The 25,378-nt window shown below is 62.9% G+C and overlaps 1 protein-coding gene across 6 annotated transcripts in view; it reads right to left on the bottom strand.

The window, feature by feature from the left end:
- Positions 1 to 25,378, bottom strand: part of DOK7 (docking protein 7) — a 40,329-nt gene that overhangs the window by 12,585 nt on the left and 2,366 nt on the right. For 2 of the 6 annotated variants that reach the window (XM_055111163.2, XM_055111164.2), the window contains exons 3-4: positions 17,349 to 17,579; positions 3,005 to 3,124 (exon numbers count right to left, since the gene is read on the bottom strand). In XM_055111163.2, coding sequence (XP_054967138.2) covers positions 3,005 to 3,124; positions 17,349 to 17,579 — 351 coding nt within the window. Of the gene's footprint in view, positions 1 to 3,004; positions 3,125 to 12,490; positions 12,692 to 17,348; positions 17,580 to 25,378 lie in introns of those variants that run through there. The other 4 variants (XM_034958281.3, XM_063603676.1, XM_063603675.1 and 1 more) reach the window with 4 other exon arrangements.

The raw sequence follows: 25,378 nt of genomic DNA, 5'->3' as shown, positions 1-25,378 counted from the left end.
GAGCCGAAACAGGTCCAAGGACCTGCTCCCCAAAGTCCAGGAGCAGTGGCAGCATGAAAAGTTTACACCAAATTCTGCAGCACACAGAGGACCAGAAGGTACAGTCCCCAGCCTGGGACACCTAGATCAGAGCCTCAGCGGACAGAACCCAGCCTGGCGGAGGCTGGAGCCAGACGTCCCGACCCCATAGTCAGCGCTCCGGAGAAACAAACAGAAAGCAATGGTGTCCCTGTCCAGGTTCACATCTAGGCTGAAGAGGCCCTGTCCCTGATAGGACACTGTCCTCTGCTGACGCCTTCAGCCCACACAGGTGCCCAGCTGGGGCCCTTGCGCACAACAGGAGGCCCCATCAGGACCTCAGAACAGGGCCCTCCCCACGGGCAGGTGAGAGCTCACAGCACCGGGCCCAGGAACACAAGGGCCTGGAGGAGCCTCCCTCACCTCTGGGTATGGCCACTCCAAGGCACTGCCCCAGTCAGCCTGGGGCCCTGCCAGCCCAAGACCCTGTGGCCCTGTCTGTAGCATTGCCGGGGACAGGGATGCGGGTGGCACAAGCCTCTCTCCTGTCCCCTCCCTGCCTGTGCCTGGGAGGGTGGAAGGCGATGGCAGCCAAGGCTGTGCCAGCTCAGGCATCAGTCCCTCCTGACACGGCCTGCTGGTGGCCATGGAGCCCACAGGCCACACGGCTTAGCAGCTCCTGGCACTTTCACAGACACATTCAGCCACGTGGGCAGGACAGCAGGCACCAGTCCTGGCTCCTTGGTGCACTGAGGGTCCAGGCTGAAGACAAGCACAGTGACAGGACGGCACAACTGCCCCTCAGCCCTGGGACATTCCGACCAGGGCCACCCCCAAAGCCAAAGCCCCACAGGTAGGACGAAGAGTGGCCCCTCGGTGACACCAGGGTCAGGATGCAGGACACAACCTGCCACCATTTCCCGTCCAGTAACTGGTGGGCCAGCAAGACACGGATCGACTCCCAGCTCTACCACACGCCCCCTGAGCCTCTCACCCTCGTCTGCAAAATGGGGTGCAGCAACGGTGCACCCCCGTGGAGGCCAGGCCAAGAAGGTAACATGCATGCCATGCTCGGAGCGTGGTGGACCCCAGACCTCTGAGCCCTTCCCTCCTGCTCCTGGTGGGTCTGGCTGCCTCTGGGCCTCGGTGTCCACATGCGGAAGACCAAGGGGCTGGACTTCCTGCATCTCTTGGCCCCTCCAGTGGGTCACAGCAGGCTCAGCACAGGAGGACGGCAGAAAGCCCAGAGCTTGAGGATGCCGCCCGCAGGGCTGTATTGTGGGAGTCCTGTGATCACAGGGCTCCGGTGTGCTGCCAGCACAGGCAGATGAACCCATCAGCCCAGACCCTCCAGTAAGTCCAGCCTGTGGGGGCTGGGCCCACGGCTTCTCTGGCGGGGTGCTGCCCAGCATAGTGTCCCAGCTCAACCAGCACCTCCGGGTGGCCTGAGGCCCCCACACACCTGCAGAGGCACAGCTTGGGGGCACAGCTGGCAGGGGGGGGCACAGCTGCAGGCCGAGGCCCTGACAACAGAGCTTTCTGAGAGCTCCCAGCTGACTCTGACAAAGATGTCCTCTGGAGTGGGGTCTGGGACTTCTGGTCAGCCCAACCCCCTCCAGCCGTCAGCAATGGCCCTGCCTGGGGCCGGCCCGCGTGCTGCCTGCAGTGAAGCCTGTCCCATCTAGTGGCTGTCCCAGGCAAACCCTCCCTGGCATCCTCTGCCCAGTACTGCTTCCCTGCTTCCCTCTGCTCCCCGGGAACTGCCTGAGGGGAGCAAGAGAGAGCAGGGAGCCCTGCTCAGCCTCCTGCTGCCCCTGCCCAGCCCTGTCCCCGCCCTGCACTCTGCACACACTCGCCTTGCACAGCCAAACACACTGACCACGTGATCCACGCTGACCACACCATCCACTCCTGCCTGCAGCCGCTAGGCAGGAAGACACCTGCAGGGGTGCATCCACTAGGCAGGAAGACACCTGCAGGGGTGCAGCTGCACCATCCAGCATGGTGGGGCAGCGGGGAGGGCGCTGGCCATAGATGCCACCTCCCCACTCCCAGGGCTGCCCCCAGCGGGACTTTGCTGGTGTGGGCAGGGGGCGTTGGGGGCTGTGGTCAGAAGAAGGGAGGCCCAGGTCCCACCCCACATGCCGCTCGCCTCTGCCCTCCCAGTCACCCTTCCCCGCCACGCCACGGCGGGGGTGCCAGTGCCAGGAGGCACCACATGTGAGCTTGCTGCTCACCCGCCACGTGGCCTAGGCCTTGGCCTCACTTGGACGTTGGGTCAAGCGCTGCCTTCGTGGAGCTAGAGGAGCATTTGAGAGAGCCCATGCAGGCACCTGGCCCAGCACCTGCCCCGACCTGGGGAGCCCCACCGTGCCCAGGCACCAGAGCCCCTCTGGGGTCCAGCAACATCCGTGGCCAAGGACTCCTGCAGAGAGTGCCGCAGCCACAGCCAAGGAAGTGTGGGTGAGACAAGACGAGACCCCCTCAGCCCGTGTCCTGAGACCCCACAGCCAGGGGACCTCCCGAGGTGGCCTTGGGCCTAAACACCGGGCTCAGGCAGAGCCAGTCCTGACCCCAGCTGCAGAGTCAGACCAGCTGCCCCCGGGCCACCGAGCTCGGGCAAGGCCTTCCCTGCTCCTGGGAGTGGAAGATGGTGGTGGTGGGTCAGAGGGTCTCTTACTGCACAGTGGCAGCTGTGGCTGACTGTCCCAGCCAGAAAGCTCTAGGCCCAAGCATTCCAACAGCTCGGACCCCCGAGGGAGAGCACCTGCAGGTACGAGCCCAGCCCCCGCTGCTCTGAATCCCTCAGCAGGGCTTGCGGAAGCCCAGGCTGCAGTCCTGGCCTGGAAAGGTTCTGGTTCCTTAGCTGGGGGTGGGGAGGGTGGCCATCTAACTGGGGCTGACAAATCACTGTGGCCCCCCGCCCCAGGACGTCGCACAGCCCGCCGAGCGCACCCTCCCCGGCCGGCCAGGCTCCCACACGCACCTGGTAGAACCGGCCGCAGCCCAAAGGGGCCCTTGGTGGGGGAGATGCCTCGGACGATGCAGTCGAACAGGAAGCTGATCTGCTCCCCCTCGGCCGAGGACAGGAAGAAGACGCCAGCCCCTGCAGAGGAAGGACAGAGACAGGTCAGCCTAGCCTGAGCACGGGCTGGGGACCCTGAAGAGGAGGAACACCGGAAACCGGAGCAAACTCCACCAAGAGCCGACAACGACACCCCGCCTGGCCCCACGAAGTCAGATGCCCAGAGCCGACACCCCGCCTGGCCCCGCGAAGCCGGGTGCCCAGAGCCGACACTCCGCCTGGCCCCGCGAATCTGGGTGCCCAGAGCCAACACTCCGCCTGGCCCCGCAAATCCGGGTGCCCAGAGCCGACACCCCGCCTGGCTCTGTGAAGCTGGGTCCCCAGAGCCTCTGGACTCCCCAGGGACCCCGCCGCACCCTTCAAACTTGGGCGCTGGGGTGAGTGCTGCCCCGCCCATCCTAGGTCCTGTAGCCGAAAGGGCATGGGGAGGAGGGAGGGGGTGCCCTGCCCTGGACAGATGGGTGCCCCCGCCCACATACCTGCCTTCCGGGCTTGCTTGGGGGGATGGGGGGATGTGGCTGCTCTGCCACCCAGCAGGCACTTGATCAGTCCCTCCTCTGCCCCAAGGTCCCAGCGACCCCACCCCCACAGCCGTCTTGAGGGCAAATGAAGCAGCCAGGAGACCCCAGAGACATCAAGTAGGGTCCCCTCAGGGCTCCAAGGCCACAGGAGAAGGGAGCTGTGCCACCTGGAGCTGGGGTCACATCCCAGGAAGGCTGCCATGTGACCGCACTTCCTTCCCCCGGGCTGTCGGGAGGGCTGCATTCAGATGTTTGTAAAAGGTGTGGCACGGCACCTGCCCACACATGCTGGCCAGCACCGCGTCCTCCCCACCTCCTCGGTCATCTTTCAGGGGAAGCTGGAGCTGCCAGTGTGTGGGTGCCGCCCTGAGGCCGTGTGCAGCATCCTGGGGCCAGCATCCACCCCTGCACCCCCACAGCAGCAGGAGGGCCCCCGGGGACCAGCCCAGCGTCACTGGCAGAGCGATGCAGCCGCCACCTGTGGAGAAGCCCCAGCTGCGAGTCACGGGGGCGCTGCCCTCCCGGCCAGGGGTGAATGAAGCCCTGGCGGCCGCGTGAATGGGCCACTGGGCTGGCTGCACCCAGCTGGACACTCCGGCTGGCGTCACCTCACAGGAATCCCGCCCGCTCCGGGGCCTCTGCCCATTGCCCAAAGAAAGGTACGCAGGAGGGAAGGCGCCGGGGCGGGCAGGAGTCCGGGGGAAGGGAAATCTCGGCATTAGAACCCCCACTGCCTGCTGCCCAGTCATGCTCTGCCTTCACGGAACACAGGCTGTAGATTCCAGGGACACGGAACTCAGGCCAGCCCCGACACGTGGCGACGCTGCCAACCCCTTGGCAGCCACCCCGGGCACACGAGGGCGAGCGGCACCTTGTGCTGTGGATGCTTCCTTCCACGTAGTGTCCCCAAACTGGGTCACGGGACAGCGCCATTCCTACTTTAGCAAAAAGGACACTGAGGCCCAGAGAGGGCACGCCACCTGTCCACCATCACACAGCCACGAGGTGGACTCAAGTCCAAGTCCCCTGGCCCCCTGTGCACCTCCTGGCCCGACAGAGCTTCCAGTCCTGCTGTGGGTGAGAGGTGCTCCTGATCAGAATTGGAGGTGGGGCATGGAGGGGAGGCCAATGCCCGCTGCGATGCCGTCCAGGAGGATGCCCCGAGAGGCTCATGAGGGCCGTGATGGGGTGGGGCCCCCAAGCTGGGTAGGGTGGGCAGAAGAGAGCCTACACCAGGCCCTGGGGGCAGGCAATGAGAAGGCCGTCATGCTGTCTGCTGGCTGGCTCACTCAGTGCCAGGCAGTCGCTCCCTGTCCCCGTGGTCCACCCCTCCCTGTGAAGGGCTCAGCCGGCCCAGCCCCAGCTCTCACAAAAGGCCAGGCTCTCTAATCCTGAGCTTACAGACAGCTGGCAGTGGCCGCGGGACAATGAGTCCCCCGACTATAAAAAACCACATTACGGAAGGAGTGGAGCCGGCCCCGCATTCCATGCGGCGTCTGCGGAGCGTCACTCACCCCGAAGACACGGTCAACCAGGCAAGGCCTGGAGCACAGCCCACCGCCAGCCTTGGGCTCCCACGTGCCCACGCGACACCCTCGCCAGCCACCCCCATCATCCATGCCAGCAGAGCTGACATCAGTGGCCCTGGAGGAAGATGCCCATCTCCAATGCTGGTCTGCCAAGGTCTTGGGCCATGGCCTCCCAGGACACCGCACGACTAGGCTCTCGCTGGGCCTCCCTGGGTTCATGCTCCACCCCCGCTCCCACCCAGCCCCCCACAGTCTTGGGAATGCTCAAAGCTCCCTCTGCACACCAGGTCTGCCTGCCATCTCCACTCAGGAGGCTGCCGTCCCCACCCTCCACACCCCTGCATCTCCACTCAGGAGGCTGCCACCCCCACCCTCCACACCCCTGCATCTCCACTCAGGAGGCTGCCGTCCCCACCCTCCACACCCCTGCATCTCCACTCAGGAGGCTGCCGTCCCCACCCTCCACACCCCTGCATCTCCACTCAGGAGGCTGCCGTCCCCACCCTCCACACCCCTGCATCTCCACTCAGGAGGCTGCCACCCCCACCCTCCACACCCCTACATCTCCACTCAGGAGGCTGCCACCCCCACCCTCCACACCCCTACATCTCCACTCAGGAAGGCTGCCACCCCCACCCTCCACACCCCTACATCTCCACTCAGGAGGCTGCCGTCCCCACCCTCCACACCCCTACATCTCCACTCAGGAGGCTGCCGTCCCCACCCTCCACACCCCTACATCTCCACTCAGGAGGCTGCCACCCCCACCCTCCACACCCCTGGCCACCTAGAACACCCCAGACCTTTCCAGACTAAGGCCACATAACGACACCTTTCATGATGCTTTTCTTGGCCTCTGGCCCCCTTCAGTCCCCTGACCCCGACAGCCCCTCTGTGGTGCTCTCACGGACGCCTCCTCTGGGGCAGAGCCCCACCTGCTGCCGTCCCGGCTGCCAGGCTGAGCACCTTGCCGGCAGGGAGCCCAAGCCGTCTGTGGTCTCAGTGTCCACCCAAGCGCCCATAACCAGGAGACCCCCAGTGCTCAGCCTTGGGTGGAAAGACTTAGGTGAGAGGCTGCTGACCGCCCCCCTGCCCCTTCCCCAAGACAGGGTGCGCATGTTTCCTGTTTGCCTGTGTGTTTGGGGAAAGGGGGGAGAACAGGGCCTGCCCCATTTTGCTATATCACACAGGTGTGACTGCAGCAAAGCCGGCCACTCTGTTTCCCCTATCCCTGCCCTCGGAGGCCGCTCCTTCTCCAGAGGCTGGTCCACTCCCTCCCCGGAATCGAAGCCAGCCAGTGATGGCTCTGGCATAAAGTGGCATGAGGGATGCTCTCCCAGCCCTGCCCCAAGACCATCAGAGGCCTGGCAGCTTCTGCTCTCTTGGAACCTATTGAGAAGCCCAAGGTGTCCTATCGGAGGGTGAGGTTCCTGGAGGGAAACTGAGGCAACCCAGCCAACAGCCAGCACAGTGCTTTCCTGGGCCTTTGGGCCCCACCATAGCCAAATGCCACTGCCCGAGGGACCCCAGGCAGCACCTCATGGGGCAGAGATGAGCTGTCCTCACTGAGCCCCGTCCAGATCCCTGGCCCACAGAATTGCCAGCCAGGGAACAGCCGCCAGCTGCTAGGTGTGGCAGGGTAAATAGGAGTTAGCTCAGCTGTTAGAGGGTAAGGGGTGGAGGGGGGTGAAAAGGGCACGTCAGACATCTTTGAGCACAAACGGGTGTCCCAAAGGGCTGTATAGGAGCCCTGTTGGGGGGGATAGGAGGCGTGAGGGTAAGAGGAAAGAGCATGGAAGACGCAGAGAAGCAGGACAGAGTCAGCAGAACACAAGCAGAAGGCCAGGACCTGCGGGGCTCAGGGCGGCGCCAACTCTGGACAGAGGCTGGGGTTGCTGAGCGGCAGGCAAACCTCACCCACGTTACAGACGCACCTGCTTCCTGAGAAACACGTCTCCAGTGAAAAAGCTGTTGCACTAACTCCAGGACTCACCGGCTTGAGAAACAAAATGCTCCTCCACGCAGACATTTAATGAGCCAATTAGATCTAAGATGGTTTCCATCTGAATATTCTTGAGTGCCCTCGTGGCTTCCACGCAGACATTCAATGAGCCAATTAGATCTAGGACGGTTTCCGTTTGAATAATCTTGAGTGCCCTCGTGGCTGCCCCTTGATGTCAGAATCTTAAGTGCTCATAATCCCAGCTCCTCAGAGAACAAACATCGGGGTGACCAGGGTGTCCTGGATGGCTCATGCCAGGTAGGCATGGGCAGGACTGAGAAGTCTTGATAACATGACCCTCAGCCCTCTCCATCCCCCAAGGTGGCAGCTTCTGGTACACTTGGGAGTGGCCCCACCTGGTGGGTCTCGGGCGGAGGAAGGCCTGGAGCCTGGCAGTGGGTGTTGGCTCCCACCCCTCCTCTGCCCTCCTGAAGCAGCCCCAGTCCAGGGGCACCACTCTAGAAGGCCCCCCCTTCCCGGGCCGGCCCTCCTTCCCTTGTCCATCACCACCTTGTTAACATTCCTGCAATCCACAGGGTTCCCATCCCCCAACCAGGCAGCTGCTGCCTGGGGCAGCCTCGCCCTCCATCTTCTGGACCTCAACCAGAACCTTCTCTGGCCCCTGCCAGCCTCTTCCTCCAAGCTCATCTGCAGCCCGGGGTCAACATTAGCATATAAAACACTCCCCATGCTCAAGCACCTTCAATGGCTCCCTGCTGCTCCGAGACAATGGTGCAAACACTGGTCCAATTAGCCAGCTCTCTACAACCCAGCCCTGTCTCCTCCTCCTCCTCTACCCTCACGCCTCCTATCCCCACCTAACAGGGCTCCTACACAGCCCTTCGGGACACCCATTCATGCTCAAAGATGTCTGAAGTGCCCTTTTCACCCCCCTCCACCCCTTACCCTCTGACAGCTGAGCTAACTCCTATTCACCCTGCAGAAGTCCCCTGAGGCTCACCCCTCCAGAGAGCTTCCCCGCAGTGCCCCCAGCCTGGGGTCTGTGCCCCTCCTGGCTCCCCTCGCACCCTCTGAGGACTGAAAATGCCTCATTCAGTCTCACGCAGCCTCTGAGGCCGGATCATCTGATCCCTAGGCCCAGCGCCCGGCAATGAGAAACCGCTGAAGGCGCTCCCTGCTGCCTGACAGAGGCCAGGGTTCCAGCCAGCTCTGTCCAGGCTGCCCCCGCAGGCTGCAGTGGCCAAAGGTGGCCGGCAGGGGGCTCTCCAGAGCTGGGCAGATGCCGCGTTCATGTAGCAAGAGCCTCCTAGTTCAGGTTTTCATTCTTTACTCTTTTTTTTTTTTTTTTGAGACAGAGCCTGACTCTGTTGCCTTGGCTGGACTGCAATGGCGGGATCTCAGCTCACTGCCACCTCCAACTCCCAGGTTCAAGTGATTTTCCCACCTCAGCCTCTGGAGTAGCTGGGATTACAGGCACCTGCTACCACACCTGCCTAATTTTTGTATTTTTAGTAGAGATGGGGTTTCACCATATTGACCAGGCTGGTCTCGAACTCCTGACCTCAGGTGATCCTCCCACCTCTGCCTCCCAAAGTGCTGGGATTACAGGCATGAGCCACTGTGCCTGGCCACATTCTTAATCATTTTTAAAAGTCAAAATGAGTTTCAAATGCTCCGGGTGGCCCCCAGAGGCTGGGCAAAGAGGCAGATATGGTCCTTGGACTGGACCCAGCTGGAGAGAGCAGGTAAGGGGGGGAAAAGGGGGCACCTCCAAAAGCTTCCATTCACCCTCAAGGCCCAGCTCAAACGTCCCCCTGCGCCTCCAAAGCCCTCCCTTCCTAGGCTCTGGGTGGGCTCACCCTCTCTGGGGCCCACCACCGTCTGTGCTGCAAGCTGAGCCTGTCCCAGGGTGAGTGGCCCTCTCTGCATCACTCTCCACCACGCACAGTCCATCCCCGAAGGCGGGGCCCAGTCACTTGCCCGTGTGTGAGGCTGGAGCCCGCAGCCCTGAGCTGTCCACAGACCGTCGCCTGCCATGTGCCAAGTGCGCTCGGGCCAAGCTCCAGGAGTCCACACTACAGGCCCGTGACCAACAGAGACGGGGAATTGGGCCACACTGGGGACCCGGGGGTTGCTGTCACCAAGCCACCTCCTGTCCCATTCTGAACAGGCAGCTGTCCACAGAGAGACCTCCGCCCCCCAGGCACCAAGACCAGCCAGGCCTGTCTCCACCCAACCCCCACCAGGGCCCCCATGATGCACAGCCACGCCCAGCGTCTCAGGATGAGTGAGGCGCAGCCATCGCCTTGGGCCAGGGTCACCCTCTCTGCTCTCTGCAGAGCTGGCTGTGGTGGGGCCAAGTGAGGCGGTTCTGGGGATCGGGGGCCAGGCTAGGACCTGTCCCTGGGGAAGGAGGGAATGTGGATTCCCTACACCCAAGAACTTCCAGGGCCTTCCCACGACTCCAGCCCAGCTGTGACCTCCAGACTGAATGTGACGACACCCACAGACTTATTGGGATTCAGATTCTGGATATTTCTCCATCCCAGTGGCCCCGGTTGTCGGCCAAATGGTGGCCCACAAAATGTGTTCAAATACCAGGGCCTGTGAACAGGAGCCTCTGCGGATGGAATTGATGGTCTCGGGATGGGGTCACCCTGGGTCATCCAGGTGGGCCCTAAGTCCACAGACTGCAAGAGACTGAAGAGGAGGCTCACGCAGGAGCCAGCAGGCGCAGGGACTGGAGTGGCACAGCCACGAGCCGAGGCTGCCGGGGCCACCAGCGGTTGGAAGGGGCAGGAAGGACCTTCCCATGGGTCCTCCCCAAGAGCTTTTGGAAAAAGCCAACCCTGAGGACCCCTTGATTTGGGGCTTCTGGCCTCCAGGCTGCAGAAGGAACCCGTTCTGGACACTTAGCCCTCTCTTGGGGGTCATCTGCTACAGAAGCCCCAGGAAGCTGATGCCGCTGCCCCTGGACCTCCCGAGTTGCCGGCTCCCTCCCGCAGGAGACCCCAGGCTGCCAACACGTGCCGCAGACGCCCCGTCCCTCCAGCCACACGGCCTGCACTCAGTGCTGCGTTGAGAACACCACCGCGTGGCCGAGTCTAAGACCCAGCCTAAACCACCCAGGGTGGTGGCCACGCCTGTCTCCAGGAGGATACAGCCCAGCAGGGCCTGCTGGGGACAGGGATGGGTGGCTCGGCCAAGCCTTCCAGCCTGGCCTCCAGAACCCACCTACCCTACGGGGTGTGCAGCCGTCGGTGACCGAATTCCCAGAGCCCTTCCTCTCTCAGGCCAGGGTACCACCGGGGACGAGAACATTCAGCACTGAGCTGCAAAGGCAGGTTCTGTGGGGCCAGCCCCCGTTTGCGGGTTCTGTGGGGCCAGCCCAGTTTGCAGGTTTGTGGGTTCTGTGGGGCCAGGCCGGTTTGCAGGTTTGCGGGTGGGGCTGCTCTAACAGCTTGCCCCGGAGAGGCAGCAGCGACACAGACGGCCCCACAAGAGTGCCCCCGGCTTTTGAGCAGCCCAGGAAAACGGCACAGTAGCCTCGCCCTGGGGAGAAGCACAGCCCCAGGTGTGGGATTGTTTACCAGCGGAAAAGGGGCCACCCACACCTCGGCAGGGATGTGAACCTCCACGGCCTCAGAGGAAAAACATCCAGTGTCCCCATTCCATTGTGGCCCAGACAAAATAAGCAGGTCTCCAAGGAAACGGGTCCTCCTGCTGTGCCCCGGCTTAGAGGGTGAGCACGCGGCGCCACCCCGGCCGGCTGCCTGCCCGTGCCAAGGAATTCCACAGACAGAAAGGAAGGTATGGGTCCCCCTCCTCCAGGCACCCCCAAACCTAGCACACAACAGACAGGACAGGCTGCCCGTGCCAGGACAACTACAGCCTGCAGCTCTGGCTTCCCACACGACAAAGGACAGGGACGCTGGGCCCACCCACTGTGCCCAGCCACCGCCAACCCATTCCCCAGTGGCTCCCGAAGCCCCAGTACTGAACCTCTGGCCTGCCGCAGGGAGGGCCTGGGGGCAGATGGGACCCCGACAGGTGTCCTAGCTCTCCCGGGAACCACCCCCCACCCCACCCCCCGCACCAGCTCACAGCTGGCGTAGGCGGCGGCCCTGCCCATCCATACTGGCTCTCCAATCCCAGAGGGGCCAAGGCCCTTTGGACTCTGGCTATGGCCCCTGCCAGCCCCAGGGGCCGAGACTGCGGGCCAGCTCTGCCGCACGTGCCTCCTGCAGCTGGCTGTGTGCGCCCCCAGTCCGTGGAGCCTGAGCCTCACTGCCCTGTTCCCCTTTCAAGGGTCAAATGTCATCTCCTCAAAGGCCCCAACAGGGCTGGCTCCTGCCACAAGACCCACTGGGTTTGCTCCCAGCGCCCAGCGCAGAAGGTGGCAGAACGTGGCACCCAGACGGGCTTGCGCCCGTGCCCCAGCTGGCCTTTGCAGGATGCGGTCCCAGGCGGCCAGTGTGGCCCATGTCCTTGCCTGCATTTCCTCCACCCAGACACATCCAGGCTCCGCCAGAGCCCCCACCAGTGTGAGCCAAGTGCAGTCCCTCAGTCCTCTCAGCCCCAAACCAGGCCTACAGGAGGTTCCTCTGCCCGCCTTCAGCCCGGCCAATGAGCAGCTGCCCCTCCAGAGAGAAGAGAGGAGGCGTCACACCCTCCGCGGGGACTGCAGGTCCACAGGGCAACCTGGCGCATCTGCACCCAACATGGGAGAAAGTGGAGGGGGTGCTGGAACAACCTGCTCCTGCAGCAGCCCCGGCGGGCACCTCAGACTCTCTGGGGAGGGCCGGGTGCCTTCCTGCTCCCATTTCCCTCACTCCCCTGGCTGAGGACAGCTCTCAGGCCTTCACAGGCCCAGAGGACTCAGGCCATCCCCACCCACGGCCTGGCCACCTCACTGGGGACATTAGGGCAGCTCTGGGCGGCCCACAGGCGGGGTGGCTGGCATGTCCACCAGGAATTCTTGGTCCAGGAATGTGTTTCTGCGGTGCTTATGCGGGAGCTCACACTCCCCACTGCTAAATGCGTTTGTTCTTTCTTTTTTCCTTTCCATGAAATCTGGATATGAGCGGCTCTGAGGCTCTGTGGCCTCAGGCCCCTCCTCGCATCCCTGAACTCTCTCCCTCCAGTGAGGAAGAGCAGAGGTAGCCGAGGCCCCTCCTCGAAACTCCACACTGAGGTTCCTGCGGGCAGAGGACCTCGGACATCGAGCGTGGGGAGACTCCGTCCACCTGCCGGCGCATTCTGGAAATGCCAGCAGGCCAGCCTGCAAGTGGGGTCGGTCGGCCCGAAGCCAGCAGTTCTCGGGGGAAGTGGGGGGTGCTGCTGCTGCCCAGTGACCCCACACATCCGTACTTACAGTACCCACACCTGGTCCCGCCTTCAAAGATGAATCCGCTTGGCACGGCCCCGTAGCGCCGGAGGTCGGACAGCTTCCACTGCCCCGTGACAGCCGGGGGGATGTCCCTGGCCAAGACGAGGACATCATTGCAGAGGTGCAGGGTAGCCGGGCCGCTCTCCAACTTGGTGCCTGGAGCCACTGTCACATGGAACCTATGCACTGCGGGCAGGCGGGGCGAGAGGGCATCACGGGCGGGTGGGGTGAGAGGGCATCATGGGCAGGCAGGGTGAGAGGGCATCATGGGCAGGCGGGGTGAGGGCATCACGGGCGGGCAGGGTGAGAGGGCATCATGGGCGGGTGGGGTGAGAGGGCATCATGGGCAGGCGGGGTGAGAGGGCATCATGGGCAGGCGGGGTGAGGGCATCACGGGCGGGCAGGGTGAGAGGGCATCATGGGCGGGTGGGGTGAGAGGGCATCATGGGCAGGCGGGGTGAGAGGGCATCATGGGCAGGCGGGGTGAGGGCATCACGGGCGGGCAGGGTGAGAGGGCATCATGGGCGGGTGGGGCGAGAGGGCATCACGGTCAGGCGGGGCGAGAGGGCATCATGGGCGGGCAGGGTGAGAGGACATCATGGGCGGGTGGGGTGAGAGGGCATCATGGGCAGGCGGGGTGAGAGGGCATCACGGGCAGGCGGGGTGAGGGCATCACGGGCGGGCAGGGCGAGAGGGCATCACGGGCGGGTGGGGCGAGAGGGCATCACGGTCAGGCGGGGCGAGAGGGCATCATGGGCGGGCAGGGTGAGAGGACATCATGGGTGGGTGGGGTGAGAGGGCATCATGGTCAGGCGGGGCGAGAGGGCATCATGGGCAGGCGGGGTGAGAGGGCATCATGGGCAGGCGGGGTGAGGGCATCACGGGCGGGCAGGGTGACAGGGCATCATGGGCGGGTGGGGCTAGAGGGCATCATGGGCGGGTGGGGCGAGAGGGCATCACGGTCAGGCGGGGCGAGAGGGCATCACGGGCGGGTGAGGTGAGAGGGCATCACGGGCGGGTGGGGTGAGAGGGCATCACAGGCGGGTGGGGTGAGAGGGTATCACGGTCAGGTGGGGTGAGAGGGCATCACGGGCAGGTGGGGTGAGAGGGCATCATGGATTGGCGGGGCGAGAGGGCATCACGGGCGGGTGGGGTGAGAGGGCATCATGGGCGGGTGGGGCGAGGGCATCACGGGCGGGTGGGGCGAGAGGGCATCACGGGCGGGTGGGGCGAGAGGGCATCACGGGCGAGTGGGGCGAGAGGGCATCACGGTCAGGTGGGGCAAGGGCATCACGGGTAGGTGGGGCGAGAGGGCATCGAGGGCGGGTGGGGTGAGAGGGCATCATGGTCAGGCGGGGCGAGAGGGCATCATGGGCAGGCGGGGTGAGAGGGCATCATGGGCAGGCGGGGTGAGGGCATCACGGGCGGGCAGGGTGAGAGGGCATCATGGGCGGGTGGGGCGAGAGGGCATAACGGTCAGGCGGGGCGAGAGGGCATCACAGGCGGGTGAGGTGAGAGGGCATCACGGGCGGGTGGGGTGAGAGGGCATCACGGGCGGGTGGGGTGAGAGGGTATCACGGTCAGGTGGGGTGAGAGGGCATCACGGGCGGGTGGGGTGAGAGGGCATCATGGTCAGGCGGGGCGAGAGGGCATCATGGGCAGGCGGGGTGAGAGGGCATCATGGGCAGGCGGGGTGAGGGCATCACGGGCGGGCAGGGTGAGAGGGCATCATGGGCGGGTGGGGCGAGAGGGCATAACGGTCAGGCGGGGCGAGAGGGCATCACAGGCGGGTGAGGTGAGAGGGCATCACGGGCGGGTAGGGTGAGAGGGCATCACGGGCGGGTGGGGTGAGAGGGTATCACGGTCAGGTGGGGTGAGAGGGCATCACGGGCGGGTGGGGTGAGAGGGCATCATGGGTTGGCGGGGCGAGAGGGCATCACGGGCGGGTGGGGTGAGAGGGCATCACGGGCGGGTGGGGCGAGAGGGCATCATGGGCGAGTGGGGTGAGAGGGCATCACGGTCAGGTGGGGCGAGAGGGCATCACGGGCAGGTGGGGCGAGAGGGCATCGAGGGCGGGTGGGGCGAGGGCATCGAGGGCGGGTGGGGCGAGAGGGCATCACGGGCGGGTGGGGCGAGAGGGCATCACGGGCGGGTGGGGTGAGAGGGCATCACGGGCGGGTGGGGCGAGAGGGCATCGAGGGCGGGTGGGGCGAGAGGGCATCACGGGCGGGTGGGGTGAGGGCATCACGGGCGGGTGGGGCGAGAGGGCATCACGGTCGGGTGGGGCGAGAGGGCATCACGGTCGGGTGGGGCGAGAGGGCATCACGGTCAGGCGGGGCGAGAGGGCATCATGAGAGGAGGCAACAGGGGCCACTGTGGACAGGTGGGGTGAGAGGGCATCTCGGGAGGAGGCGGCAGGGGCCAGGCTGGGGCAGGTGGGGGCAGCCGCCCAGGTGTCAGCCGGGGAGGCAGCGACGGCAGGATGAGCAAATGGCACTCCTCACAGCCACGAGGGGGACTGGGGGCTGCACTTCTCTCCTTGCCATCCTCCCAGGAACTATCTTTGTTCAGGGGCAAGGAAGTCCCAGAGGGGCCTGATCTCAGACCTCCACCTCCCTCCCCTCCCACCACGGAGGTGCTAGGGAGGACAGGGCAGCTGAGTGCCCTGGCTGGGCTCCCACCCCCAGCACCTCCTCTCCAGGAAGGCTCTCTCTCCACAGCTGTGTGGCTCCATCACAGAAGGGGAAACCGAGGCTCAGGGATCCCCCAGCCTCCAGTTCGGGTGCGGAGAGTCTGGAGTCTGTATTGAGGCCCCAGCCTGGCCACGGGAACCTCAGGGCACCACCGGCCCTCTCTCCATCCAGGTGGCCATTCACCCAAACCCTGAGCACCCCCATGGTCCTGTCCACTGGCTCTGCCCAGGCCCCTGCCCCTGAAAGCCTCAGAGAGGACAGTGGTCCTGAATGCTGTCCCCGCCTCCCCTGTCTTCCCAGGTCAGCACACCAGGCAGACAGCAGCCTCCCCACCAGGGGCCCCACCTGCTCCATCTCCAACCCCCAGAGCCAAAGGGACCCCTGTTCCCATCCCACCTCCCCCTTCTCTGCCTCCTCTACCTGCTCCAAGCTGTGGCCTCAGGTGCATCCTTGTCAGGCCACGTTCTATCAAGATGAAGCTGCCTGGGCGGTGCCCGGCGGCCTCTGTGCCATGGCCCTGCGCCAGCGGATGAAGGAAGCAGACCCATGCCGCTGAGCCAGGCTGGAGGGAACCCCCAACGGGAGAACTTTCTGGAAAGATGCAGTTCTTCCCTCCTAATGTCTCCTTCCCCTGCGCCCTCCTGCAGAGCCAACCGCACCTCCTCCCACTAAGCCCCCAGCTTCTCTCTCCCCACTCAATGGAGCAGGAGGGGCTGCTGCCTTGGGGACAAGACTGGGGGAGCGGGACACTCACCTCCAAGGCCAAAGAACTCAGCCATCAAGGGCCAGGATATTTTAATCAATATTTTAAAAAGTAAAGTTATGCAGAGTCCATGCTGATCAAAATAGCAAGTTTTTTTGTGTTTGTTTTTTTGAGACAGGGTCTCACTCTGTCGCCCAGGCTGGAGGGCAGTGGCACAACCTCAGGTCACCGCAACCTCCACCTCCCAGCTCTTTTTTTTTTTGCGATGGAGTCTTACTCTGTTACCCAGGCTGGAGTGCAATGGCGCGATCTCAGCTCATTGCAACCTCTGCCTCCCAGGTTCAAGCGATTCTCCTGTCTCAGCCTCCTGAGTAGCTGGGATTACATGTGCCCACCACCACACCAGGCTAATTTTTCTATTTTTAGTAGAGACGGGGCTTCGCTATGTTGGCCAGGCTGGTCTCGAACTCCTGACCTCAGGTGATCTGCCCGCCTTGGCCTCCCAAAGCACAAGGTTTACAGGCGTGAGCCACTGCACCTGGCCATCATTTTTGTATTTTTAGTAGAGACGAGGTTTTGCCACGTTGCCCAGGGTGGTCTGGTCTCTATCTCCTGGGCTCAGGTGATCCACCCACCTCAGCCTCCCGAAGTACTGGAATTACAGGTATGAGCCACCGTGCCCAGCCTAAAATAGCAAGTTTGTAAAGCGAGGGCAGCTGGGGCTGCTGGGATTCTTGGGTGGGTGCCAGGGTAGGACCAGGACTCAACTCAGTGGACATTCTACTGTTTTGCTCATTATGGGGTTTTGGCACTGATTTTGGTTTCTTAGGAGATGGAGGATTATGCTTGCTCTGCCGCTGAGTGCCCAGGGCCCCATCACCACCCACCTCTGCTCACAGCTCCAGGGCAGCTCAGCCCCCAGAGGCCCCCAGGCACCCATTCGAAGCCCCTGCAGGGCCAGGACTGACGTTCCACCTCTTCCAGGGCCAGTTCCACAGGGGAGCACTCCCTTCCCCTCCCTCTCCCCTCCCTCTATTCCCTCCCTCCCTCCCATCCTGTTTTGGGGGGAAGCTGGGGTGGGACCGCCCAGCCTGGGGCTCTGCTTCCTACCCAGGCTCTGGGCTCCACTGTCCAGTATAGGAAGCAAAGGGCAGGGCTTTGGGAAGCCACGTCCCTCCAAAGGCCACCAGCTTGGGTTAAAGGCTCCAGTTGTAACTAACGGTCAGGCTAGGGAGCTCTAAAGACACCATAGCCCAGCAGACTCCCCCTCCCAAACCCTCGTGGGCACCCCCAGGCTGGAGCTCAGTCCACCCTAAGGCACCCATGAATGTCCCATCTTCCTGCACGGTTCCCTGGAGCCGCTCCCACCTCTGCAGCCCACGTTGGTGAGGGGCCCCGGCACACCTGAACGGGGAGCCCCCGCCCGGCCCCGGCCCCCGTCACTCACCCTCGCCGAGCGCATAGCGGATCCGGGCATCCCACGCACACATGGCCTCGTGGCTGTCAAAGCCCAGCATGATGGCCTGGGACAGGCAGACAATGGCCAGCGTGTGGGCCAGGCCCTCGTAGGGCAGGCCGGGCTCCAGCCCGCAGATGTCCTCTAGCGTCAGGCTGCTGCGCTCCCGCAGGCCCTTGGTACGCTCCGACTTGTCCTTGTAGACCAGCATCAGCAGGCAGTCTGCAAGGAGCGTGGCCGTCAGGGACGCCAGCCAACACTGCCTGCCCGCACCCTTGGCGTCCCCGGGGAGGCCGTGACAGTGCAGAGACCCAGGCTGGGGTCATGACCTCAAGCCAGCCACTCAGCCATGCCAAGGCTTCGACTCCCGGCATACAAAATGGGGCGATCCCCTCCCCTTGCAAGACCCACAGGCTGCAAGAGCAGAAATGAACTCAGAATATTCATGTCTGTGCCCGGCCCCCGACGCTGGCTCCCATGACTGGGTTCTGGACCTTCACCAGCGGATTTGCCCTGTCCCAGGCCCTGGAGCCCCCTGGGCCACACTGAGGGCTGCAGGATCTGTGGTCAGGGGCTTGGGGGCCCAGCGTGGGGCCTGCCCAGTGGCTGTGGCCTCCTGCCCTGGTTCTGCCAGCCCGCTCCTATCCTGCCGCCCTGCCAGCCACACCTGTGCCCACTCCCTGCTGCCTCGAGACCCACCGCCCCTCCTGGTTCCTTTAGTTCCCAGGTTGTGGCTGAGCTTCAGCCCCAGGGAGTAGGGGAGGTCGATGGGCCTTGGGTCCCATCCCCATCCACCCGGCCACTGCCCAGCGCAGCAGGCCCTGGTCTCTTCCTCGGCTGCTGGGGACCTGCCTGCGTTCTGCCTCCCGGACCCTCCAGGGCAACTCGGGTCCCCGTCCCCACCCCCACCTTCCCATTTTCCAACGTCACTGTCACCACAGGCAACCGGCTGGTGCCGTCCACTCCACCAGGTGCAGCTCAAACCTGGCACAGCACAGTCCCTGTGTGGCCTTGGGCGAACCCCCTGGCCCGGGGACACGCCTGTGAATGGCGGGGGCAGCAGGTCTGCCTGAGAGAGCAGAGAGGACGGCGCAGGAAGACTCCCGGCCCTCCCGGCATGGCTCCAGGCTTGACGACCAGGCCTCCTCCCACCTAGGCCCCCGGCAGCTGGGCTCCAGGATACCCGGCTTCGGCGAGGGTGTAGGTTTTGGGACCTCGTACAAACACCCCAAATCCCTGTGAGCATGCAGGAGGGGATGGGGGAGAATGCCCCCGAAGAGGATTGCAGAATGACGTGTCATCTGAAGCTCTGAAAAGCAGGTGCTCACTCTTCACACAGGCCCCGCAAAGCCACGTGAGAACCAAAATCCCAAATGAATTTGACGCAGACACTCATTTTTGCAGTGGAGTCCAGAGCAGACATGGTGCTCAGCTTCCCTCCCCAGCCGTGCCCACCTCCCCGGGCCACATGGCCGCAGCCCGCAGAGCCAGGGGGTCTGTGTGACCACAGGGGCCAGCGGTCAGCAAGCTTCCTCTGCAAGGGGCCAGAGGGCGAGCATGCAGCTTTCAGGGCCACACAGGCTCTGCGGCCACTACTCAGCACCGCCACCCTTGCTGCGTGAAAGCAGCCTCAGACCACGTGTAGACCCACGGGCGCAGCTGCATGCCAGGAAACTCGATTCGCAAAAGCAAGGCGCGGTGTGGGCGCGGCGACAGGGCGTTCACTTCCCATTGGAGGATCTGTCCGCAGTGTCTGAGACGTTTACAGCTAGAAAAAAGCTAGGCATTCCCAATTTGAGAAAGAAGCCCCCTCATTCCCGCACCTACAGAACTCTGCCTGCCCAGCTGAGGCTTTCCAGACAATCTCCTGGCCCCCTCTGGAAACTCCAAGGCAGGAAGCAGGACGCCCGGCCCCGAGAGAGAAATCAAACACAGCGGCGTAATCGGAATTCGCCGTAACAGCAATGTCCCTCAAATGCGTCACCAGAGCACCCAAGAAATGACGGTGTGTGGGAACAGCATGAACACGGGTGGCTCCGCGCAGGACGGGGGCCCCAGGGCCGCTTGAGCCGGAGGACAGCCCGCAGTCTCTACCCTCTGCAGTTGAAGTGTGTTGTGAGATCGCTGCAGGGGCCCGGGCCACCTCTGCCTTGGGGGACCCTAAAAAGCTGAGCCACACCCATGTTGAAACTTCCACTGAGGATAATCACGCACCACACAGACCACCCCTTCACTCCCTTCCCCTAAGGGGCGAGGCCCCTGGGAATCCCTGCTCTGACCTCCCAGCTGCATGGCCTTGGGATCTTGGCCTCAGTTTCCTCATCTGTGACCTGGGGACAGTGGCACCCCCACCTGCAGCAATGCCGTAAGGACCATCTGCAGGAAGGTGTGGAGGCCCTGTGTGCAGTACGCACTCAATACATGCTTGCATATTCAGGTACACATCTGTCTGCGTTACCAGCTATAAGGCCAGAGCGTCTTCCCTGCAATCTGGCTGCCCATGCACAGAGGGACCAGGTGACCCATGGCTCACCCTCAGTGCTCAGCAAGGGGCACACACTGGCCAACCATCCGCCACCTTCCACCTCGAGGGCCTCAGCTTCCTCGGAGCCTTGGTGGGCTGATCACCCAGAAGTCAGGCAGGGACCTTTCCTCCCCTGTGGCTCTGCTCTGTGGTGGTGGCACCTTGGCCACACCCCGGCAGACAGCTCCGGCACCTGATAACAACCAGTTCCTTCCATTGCCCCCAACCAGCACCTCCTTTGTTCAACAAGTTACATTCCCAATAATACAGTCAGGACTGGGGTCAGGAGCTTGCCTGTAAAGAGCCCGACGTCACCCTTTTGGCTTGATTGAGCTTAAAGTCTCCTTTACCGTACTTAGCTGGAAAGCAGCCACAGATGACACGTGTGGGAATGGCTGCGAGCCAATAAAACGTTATTTACAAAAACAGGTTCCGGCAGGATTTGGCCCAGAGACCACAGTGAGCCGACTCCTGGCCAAGAGTTGAATTTGCCACGACGGCTTCTCACACCTTCCACAAGCCAGCCGGCCCCACCCTAGACCTCTACTCCTGCAAGGCTGGTGGTGGGGCGCATGCTGAACCCACGCTCGACCCTCAGACCTTTTTCTGATTCACGGACGCCACCCCTCAGCCTGTCTGATTTTTCTGGACTCTGTCTACAAATGCAGACTCACACCCTGCACCTTGGGAACGCCTGAAAATCCAGGAGCACTTACAGGCAGGGGCTGAGCGTGGCCCCCAGCAAGACGTGTCCACTCCCGACCCCGGAACCTGTATGTCCTTATTTGGGAACAGGGTTTCTGCATATGTAATCGAGTTCAGGATCCTGGATTATCTGAACGCAGCAGCAAGTGTCCTTGTAAGGGGGAGAACAGGAGGCGCAGACACAGGGAAGGTCACCTGAATGGGGACGGAGGCAGGGACTGGAGCGCTGAGGCCACAGCCAAGGGACACCTGTGTCTAGCAGGAGCTGGGAGAGGCAGGAAGGAGCCCCTCTGGGAAGCCTGGAGGGAGGGTGGCCCTACGGCCCCCTCGACTGGAGAGCTCTAACTCCCAGGACTCAGTGGGTGAATTCTCGTTGTTTGAAGGCCCAGCTGTGGTGCTTTCTTCTGTTGGCCACAGGAAACTGACGACCACCCAAACCACCGATTTCATTTTCAAACATGAACAGAAGCGGAGAGGTCAGAGCTGGGGGCCCGCTCGTCCCTCCTGCCTGGCGGAAGCTTCTCCGGCAGCTGACGCCCACCCCCTCACGCTCAGGCCGCCCTCTCCTCATCACCGACAATAAATCGATCCTGTTTTTAAAGTGCATCTCTCGGGGAGTGCCAGGGGGCAAAGCGCTGCAGGAACTGGTACCAGAGAGATGGAAGCTCCAGGCCCAGGGCTGAGACCAAGCCAGGTCAAGGCCGGGACACCAGAGCCCCAGGACGCAGCGGCTCTCCCTGGGACACAGCACGTGTGCCGGGTAGACACAGGTCTGGGGGACTCAGGAGTGGATGGCCACCGGCCAGCTTCCCGGGCGCCAGGCCCAGAGGGCCCCAGCCACACCCTCCCAGGAGGCCTGGGCACCTGGGAGTCTCTCACCCAGCGGCTGAGGAAGCACCATCGGCCCTGCTCACCCACCCTCCGGGTGGGGGTCTCTTGCCCGGCGGCTGAGGAACCACCATCAGCCCTGCCCACCCACCCTCTGGCTGCGGGCATTGGCTGCAACCTGGCCAGGGAAGGCTTTTGCAGAACTTGGAGGGTTCCCGGGGCTCTGACAGGCAGCACTGGGCTGGGTGGAGGGCACCGGGTCGTGATGCTGAAAGGAGACAAACGAGGAAGAGGCACCAGGAGAGGCCAAGGCACAGAGACCATGTGGAACAAGCAGGCACACACGCACACTCACACAGAGACACACACACTCATACATGCACACTCACACACACACACACATGCACACTCATACACAGACATACACGCACACACACTGTGCACACACATACATGCACGCACACACAGGCACACACATGTACACTCAGGCACACACTAATGCACACAGACATGCACACTCATACACATACACAGGCACACACACTCACACACACACTCATGCATACACAGGCACACGTACACATACAGGCACCACACACGTGCACAAAAGCACGCACATACACACTTATACACACACAGACATGCACACATACACAGGCACACGCACACAGAGACATGCACACTCATACACGTGCACACATACACGCACACACACACTCCTACATGCATACACACACAGGCACACACAGACATACATGATCACAGGCACACATACATGCACACACACGCACACAGACATACACAGGCATGCACACACACACAGACACATGCACACACAGGCATGCACATACACAGGCACACACATGTACACACACAGGCATATACACACGCACAGGCACGCACACACCAATACACGCACACTCAGACAAGCACACATTCATACATGCTCACACAGGCATACACACTCATACACACAGTCACACACATACATGCACACACGCACATGCACACTCATACATGTACACAGAGGCACACATACATGCACACACAGGCACACAGACACACTCGTACATGTACATTCACACACAGGCACACACACTGCTGCACACCCATGCAGACACTGGCACACACTTGCACACACAGACACATGCACACAGACAAGCATTTGAGCTCACACACACTCGCACACACAGGTATTCACACGCATGTGCGCACGTGCACACACTCCCACAGGTATTCACATGCACGCGGACACACTTGCACACACACACCCCCACACAGGTATTCACATGCACACACACACTTGCATACACACCTGCACACACAGGTATTCACATGCACACACACACGTGGACACAGACATGCGCTTGCACTCATGCTTGTGCACACACACACAGAAGCGTGCACTCATGCACTCAGTGCTGGGGTCTGAATCTGAAATTCCAGTGTTGAAATCTTCACCCCCAAGGCGATGGGTTAGGTGGTGGGGCCTTTGGGATGCAATGAGGTCATCAGGGTGGAGCCTCAAGAATGGGACCAGTACCTGATGAGGGGGCCCCAGGGCGCTTCCTCCCCCTACACCATATAAGGACAGAGAAAGCGCCACCTATGCAGCAAGACATGGTCCTCACGAGACACCAAGGACGCGGATCCTCACCAGACACCCAGGCTGCCTTGATCTTGGACCTCCAGCCCCCAGAACCGTGAGCAGTGACTGGCTGTCGTCTGAGCCGCCCAGGCTGTGGCATTCGCTAAGAGCCGCCTGAGCTAAGACAGCCACACAAACCCACACTCACACATTCACTCTTACACACTCACCCAAATGCTCGCACTTGCTCACACGTGCACACGCTCCCACGGTGTGTACAGGTGCACATGTACATCCTCACACACACACGCACGTGCACACACGCTCCCCCTGCATTCACCTCCACAGCCACAGGGAAACGAGGAATCCAGGATGAGCCCTGGGACTTGGGTGGGGGAGGGATGTCTGGGGTGGGGTGGGGTGGGGGGGTCTTCCCTGGACACGTGAGGCTGAGAAGCCCACCAGACACCGGGTGGCGATGCACACAGGCAGTTGGACGCAGGCTTCTGGAGATGTAAAAATAACTGTGGAGTCATGAGCACACGGAAGGCCTTACAGCCAGGGCGGAGAGCCGGGGAGGGCGGGAGGGAAGAAGGAGGAGGGGGAGAAGCCGCAGGGAAGATGGAGCAAGCAGGCGTGGTGGCCCAGGGAAGGCAGGGGCGTGTGTGGGCCGGGGACGCAGTGGGGGGGTCCCCGCCCACACTGAACACGATGGGAGTCTGCAGAAGTGGCTGCGGGACAGCCTTTGGAGGTCACAGTGACCTTGAGGCTGTGCCCTTAGCAACGCAGGTGGTAGCCGCCTGAGGGGACCCTGCTGGGGTGCAGCAGCCTGGAGCCGCCCCCAGAAGCTGGGCAGGAGCAAGGGGGGCGACCATCGACCAGGCCGGCCTGCTGATGCCTCCTCGGGCCAGGCCACAGCCAGGACACACGAGACCAAGATCCAGTGCCTAGCCCCGGACCCATTCACAATCTGGTTCGGGAAGGAAACGCGTGAGGGTGCCCCTGCCCGGCACAGGTGTTGGAGGTGTGGTGCAGGTGGGCCCCCCAGACCACAGACATCACCAAGGGCAGCCCAGGACGAGGCTCCAGATGCCAGGGCCAGGCCCTCGCGCCCACCTCTCCATCGTCCTCAAGAGCCCTGTGAGTAGACGAGGACGCAGGCGGGGAAGGAGCCGTCCCAGGTCACCGCTCCCACATGTGGAGCTGAGAGCTGAACCCCAGCTCTCTGATTCCCTGTCCTGATGCGGGGGCTGAGGGAAGGTCGCCCTGTTCTTGATGTTTCTATGGGGAGAGGATAACTGGCCACCACCCACGCCCGGTCTTCAGCCCGGAGCTGGGATGTCAGCCCCAGTCCGTTGGGGCAGGAGCCAGACGCACAGGAAATCCACCACCAGGAGGCTCTGCTCGGGAAGGTGTCCACCCCCAGCCCCTCGTTAGCGGAGGCGCTGTGGAGGGCAGGGCCCCAGGACAGCACTAGCCGTGGGGCAGCTCCGGGGCTTAGGGGGCACCTGCCAGGGGGCTCCCGGCTCCTGCGCCGTCTCCGTGGGGTCCCTCCTGCAGGCCGGGCTCAGTCCCACCAGGCTGCCTTTGAGGGCGATGCGGAACTGGGAACCCTGCCCTCCGGGAACTCAGCATTAGAACCGAGAGCAGGGATAGGGGAGACTAAGCAAGGGCCCAGCCATCAGCCCGGGGGCAGGCACGGAACTTCCAGCCAGCTGTGGGGGGCAAGGTTTGGGCTGGCTGGGGGGAACTGGGCTCTGCCCAGCAGTCCGTGTCTTGGGCCAGATCCCTCGGGTTTCTGAGTTTCAGCTTCCCCCCACCATGGTGACTCCAAGACCCTGCCAGCTCCAGGACTCGGGCCCTCCCGGTGGCTTTTCTGAGCTGGATGAAGCCCCCAGGGGCAGCCCCTGTGGGAAGCAGGCCCCCTCAAGTGTCTGGCCCGGGGCCACACTCTCCACAGGATGTCAAGAACACTTTCCTCACCACCCCCAGCCCCCACACCTGGGAGGAAGAAGAGAGGGGCTGGGCCAGGCGCCGCTGGCATGCAGGGCCACCAGCAGTGAGTCCTGGGCCACGACTGGACACAGACCACCCTCCTCCCCCGGGGCCCTGCCCAGAGAGGGGACGCAGACACGCATTCTGCAGTGAGGACGCGGTGGAGACCTCGAGGAACGTAGTCACACTGCAGGGCACCCTGCAGTCCCACACCGAGGCAGACGGCCCGACGTCCACTGGCCATGCCGGGCGCTGCGGCTGAGCAGCCCTTTGATAAAAGGGTTTCCCTTTCATTCGCTAAACCTTGTCATAACAGAAAGACGTGCTCACAATTGAGAAAAACGCAAGGAGGAGAAAGGTGCCAGTGGAAAAGGTGCACAT

This window comes from Pan paniscus, chromosome 3, assembly GCF_029289425.2.
Source record: "Pan paniscus chromosome 3, NHGRI_mPanPan1-v2.0_pri, whole genome shotgun sequence".
Taxonomy (NCBI): domain Eukaryota; kingdom Metazoa; phylum Chordata; class Mammalia; order Primates; family Hominidae; genus Pan; species Pan paniscus.
Note: the sequence above shows the minus strand (reverse complement) of the source record. Positions and strands in the feature narration are given on the sequence as shown.